At 35.2% G+C, this 4,022-nt stretch overlaps 2 protein-coding genes across 2 annotated transcripts; one reads left to right on the plus strand and one right to left on the minus strand.

Moving 5' to 3' along the window:
* Positions 1-1,417: 1,417 nt before the first annotated feature.
* Positions 1,418-2,594, minus strand: LOC108366910 (uncharacterized). The gene is made up of 2 exons (XM_017621398.1): positions 1,532-2,594; positions 1,418-1,457 (listed from the first exon to the last, which is right to left on the minus strand). The coding sequence occupies exon 1, from the start codon at positions 2,324-2,326 to the stop codon at positions 1,535-1,537; it is 792 nt and encodes a 263-aa protein (XP_017476887.1). The 5' UTR covers positions 2,327-2,594; the 3' UTR covers positions 1,418-1,457; positions 1,532-1,534.
* LOC108366909 (uncharacterized) lies at positions 2,410-3,780 on the plus strand. Its single transcript, XM_017621397.1, has 2 exons — positions 2,410-3,361; positions 3,500-3,780. Exons 1-2 carry the CDS (start codon positions 2,410-2,412, stop codon positions 3,778-3,780), a joined length of 1,233 nt encoding a protein of 410 aa, XP_017476886.1.
* Positions 3,781-4,022: the final 242 nt, after the last annotated feature.

Consider the following 4,022-nt stretch of genomic DNA (forward strand, 5'->3'; position numbering starts at 1 on the left):
TTTAAATTTTGAATCACCCTAATACACATACTATAACATACATATAATAACTTCCTTCTTATTTGAGGTTCACAAAGTATAACTTCAGAGTCGTCTTTATTTCGTCTACGAATATGCTCCAATAGTTTTGCAGTCAAATGAAAATGCATTTCCGACGCATATGTATGTAAATACATACTCCATTAATTGATAACAGCAAGTAATTTTTAGCAAAAAAAACCGACTTAAAAAAATATATATATATCTATATATTTCATGATTCAATGATCGGATCTAAACCAGAAGTCGGTTAAAAATACATACATGCATACATGCATATATAGATAAGTATGTACATACAATATGCATATTTCTGCCAAATACTACGCTCATGCATACATATGTACAACTCCGCATACATACATAATCACGCACATATTCAAGTACAACAAGAACTATTTCATTCATAAATGCATGCGCGTATTTCCCAAGGCCAAATAAATTCATTCATAACAACCGCAGCACATCTCCCCGCAAATTCATCACCTACAAGCGCAACTTTTTCAGTCCGACACAAAAATTCTAAAATCTAAAATTTAAGAAATCTCGGCGAGCCAAGTGAAACGTGGCAACTATTTCCCTATATCCAGAAAAATAAGTTATCTCGAATTTTGGTAATTTTTGGCAAAACAATCTATTTCTCTGTTCCACAACAATATTTCAGTCATTAACTAGTATTTTAAGGTGTAATTTTAATTAACATTGAATAAAGTGAACGTTTTCTGCAGGAAAATACATTATATTTTTTTTAATAAAATCAAAACTCCTAAATTCACAAACATATGTGGTTTTATCAAAAGTTCACAAATGTAACGTGGCAACTTTGCTCGTTTGCACATTTTTCGGTCCGAAATTGTAAAATTTTTGTCCATGACGCGCCACGATTTTTGTACAGGTGGGTCAATGTGCCTTGGACACCATTTGTATAATGCAAAAAAATTATTCTATTTATTTTTGAATATTAAAAATTTCTAAACATCAAAGCGTTTATAAAAATATATTTACATATGTATATCCACGGATGATTTTTAATTTTTTTCACCCGTAAGCAAATCTTCAGTACCATAAAAAGATTCAACCACATCAAAGTACATATGCTATGTCCAAGCTAGTGCTAGTCCACTGTATATGTCCATATGTATGTCTGCATGTATGCGTGTAAATATGTCAACTCAAATTTGATTTTAACCCATTTTAGCGGACATAGTTTTTTTCATTCCAGCTGTTAATATAACATGAATTTTTTAATGATTTATTTTGGAACGAATTTCCGTCATCCCTTGTCAAGTTTGGTTTGCAGACAAACCGGTTTCGGCGTTGTGCCATCTTCAGTGTCATTTTTCGTTCTATCTGGTTCGAGATTTGTCCCTAATTTATGTTCATTTATCTTAGGTAATGTGATATTCGTCGATGATTAATTACTAGATGTGCCATGGTGCCCATTTTTTTGAAACAGGTAATAGGTTCATCTTCGCTGTTTCGATATTGACATTTATTATGTTGTAGCTGTATGGTTTTTGCCTGCAGGTAGGTAAAAGTCAGTGATTTTTGCCCTGGTGGTGCTTTTTGGTGTGTTCGGAGTGTCCATGCCTGTTGTTTTGTTGTCATTTTTCTTTTTTTCGTAAATCAATTTTAAGGGTTCGAATATAACATCCGATGCGGTATTTGTTTGTTCGTTTATTATTTTGCCGTCGAAGGTTTTTAGTTTGTATATTTCCATATTTTCTAGGACGTTTAGTCGTTGGCCTTTATGTTGTACATGCAGTAGTTTCGCTGCCTTTCTTATTTGCGTTGGTGAACATTTGTTGTTAAACATGTGGTTAGCAAAATTTGACTCTGGTATTGCGCTCGGTTTCTGTGTCTTTTTGTTATAGTCTCTTATATGCTCGCGGAATCTTGTTTTTATTTTACGTCCTGTTTGACCTATGTAACTATGCTGGCATTTGCAAGTTAGTTTATAGACTCCTTGTTTATCCAATGGATCTTCTTGATTTGTGGTGTTCCGTAGTATCCGTCCCACGTTGTTATTTGTTCTGAATGATGTGCGAAGGTTGTGTTTCTGGAACAGCTTTGCAAGTTTGTACGTTGACTTTCCAGTATAGGTTAATACCGCCCAATTTTTGTTATTGTTTTCTTCTTTGTTTGGCTTTTTGTTTTTGTGCTCCCTTCGGATTTCTTCTACCAGATCTCTTTTGTATCCGTTATTAGCCGCTATGGCATATATTGCGTTCAGTTCTTTGTTGTATCCTTCTTTTGTTAGTGGTATTCGCTCAATTCTATTGATCATCTGTCTAAAAGCGGCTTTTTTATGCTGATGAGGATGGTTCGATGTATTATGTATTGTGGTATCTGTGGCTGTGGGCTTCCTAAATGGAGCTTTTTGATCAAATGAAAACGCGCATAAGGAAAGCCATGAAAGAAAAGTACAAGAAATTGAAAGGAAAACTAGAAAAGTTACAAACGAGTCAAGAAGGAGTGAACAAAAAACAGAGAGAGAAACCCGAATTCCATGCCAGGTTCGTAAACCTTACAGAAGTTCTCATCAACAAAGAAGAATCGCGAGTTTTGGAAAAAGGGCTCAAACATAATATCCAGAATTACAATAAGGAAAAGGAAATTGAGCAGACAATTGTAGATGCGGAAATAGCTATATCTATGCTGCCGAAAGAGGAACAGGAACACACTAGACACAGGTGCAAACAGTTAATTGAAAAGGAAATCAAAGCCAAAGGAAACAAAAACCACAGCAAAGAAAGCAATATAATTAAAGGTCTGAAGCAGAAACTAAAAAACAACAACGTAATCACGACCAAAGCTGACAAAGGAAACACAACTGTACTAATGAATAGAGATGAATACATACAAAAAACGGAACAGCTTATCAAAGAAACTAGATGTAAGAAGTTAGCAAAGGATCCCACTGAGGAATACCAGGCCACAATAAAAGAGACCATAAAGAAAGCTACAAAAATAATAAAGCCGAACCAAATACATACATTGACAATCATGAATCCATCAGCTCCTCCAATGAATGCACTACCTAAAATACACAAACTAGGCACACACATGAGACCAATCATAAACCACAGATCGGCCCCAAGCTATAAACTATCAAAACACTTAAAAACTATACTAAAGGACAACCTTGGATTGCCCAATAAGTACACAATATCTAATACAACGGAATTGATTGAAAAAATAAAAGACTCAGCGATCACGATGGATACTAAACTGGTATCATTCGACATAAAAGATCTATACCCATCGATACCAATAACGGAAACAATAGATATCGTATTCAAAATACTGATTGAAAAAACAGGAAACANAGAAAAAACAAAAGACTCAGCGATCACGATGGATACTAAACTGGTATCATTCGACATAAAAGATCTATACCCATCGATACCAATAACGGAAACAATAGTTATCGTATTCAAAAAACTGATTGAAAAAACAGGAAACAGAGAAATCGCCGTAGAGATAACTAATACACTCAGAACGACGTTGCATCAAAATTACTTCAAATTTAACAACAACATATACATGCAAACAAACGGGCTAGGCATGGGCAACCCCACATCGGCGATCCTTATGGAGGTATTCATGCAGAATTTGGAAGAAAGGTACGTGGAGTATCTTACATCACAACTAGGAGCGACGTTCTACGCCAGATNTTTAGCTCCAACCATTTGCCGGATTTCACGCAAAGGAACACTAATAAAGAAGCAGCGATTATAACAAAAGCTATCAGAAATGCAGCAAATGTAGCTATACCAACAACCATGGTGGACCCCTGCTTTAAGTGATCTCCGTAAAGAAAAAGTTAAAGCGTGGAGGGAATATCAACAATTACGAAGTATCGAGGCTTTAATTAACTTCAAAAAAAAGAGTGCCCTATTCAATAGAGAAAAGAAATCGGCCAAACGTAAGAGCTTCGAAAATTTCACGAAGGGAATTAACCCGAACTCCTCAACAGCAAC

Source organism: Rhagoletis zephyria, unplaced genomic scaffold (assembly GCF_001687245.7).
Source record: "Rhagoletis zephyria isolate East Lansing unplaced genomic scaffold, Rhagoletis_zephyria_1.1 Rzeph_scaffold_02443, whole genome shotgun sequence".
Lineage (NCBI taxonomy): Eukaryota > Metazoa > Arthropoda > Insecta > Diptera > Tephritidae > Rhagoletis > Rhagoletis zephyria.

Coding starts and splice junctions, on each gene's coding strand:
- LOC108366910 (XM_017621398.1), bottom strand. CDS start 2,326: ATGATCAATAGAATTGAGCGAATACCACTAACAAAAGAAGGATACAAC.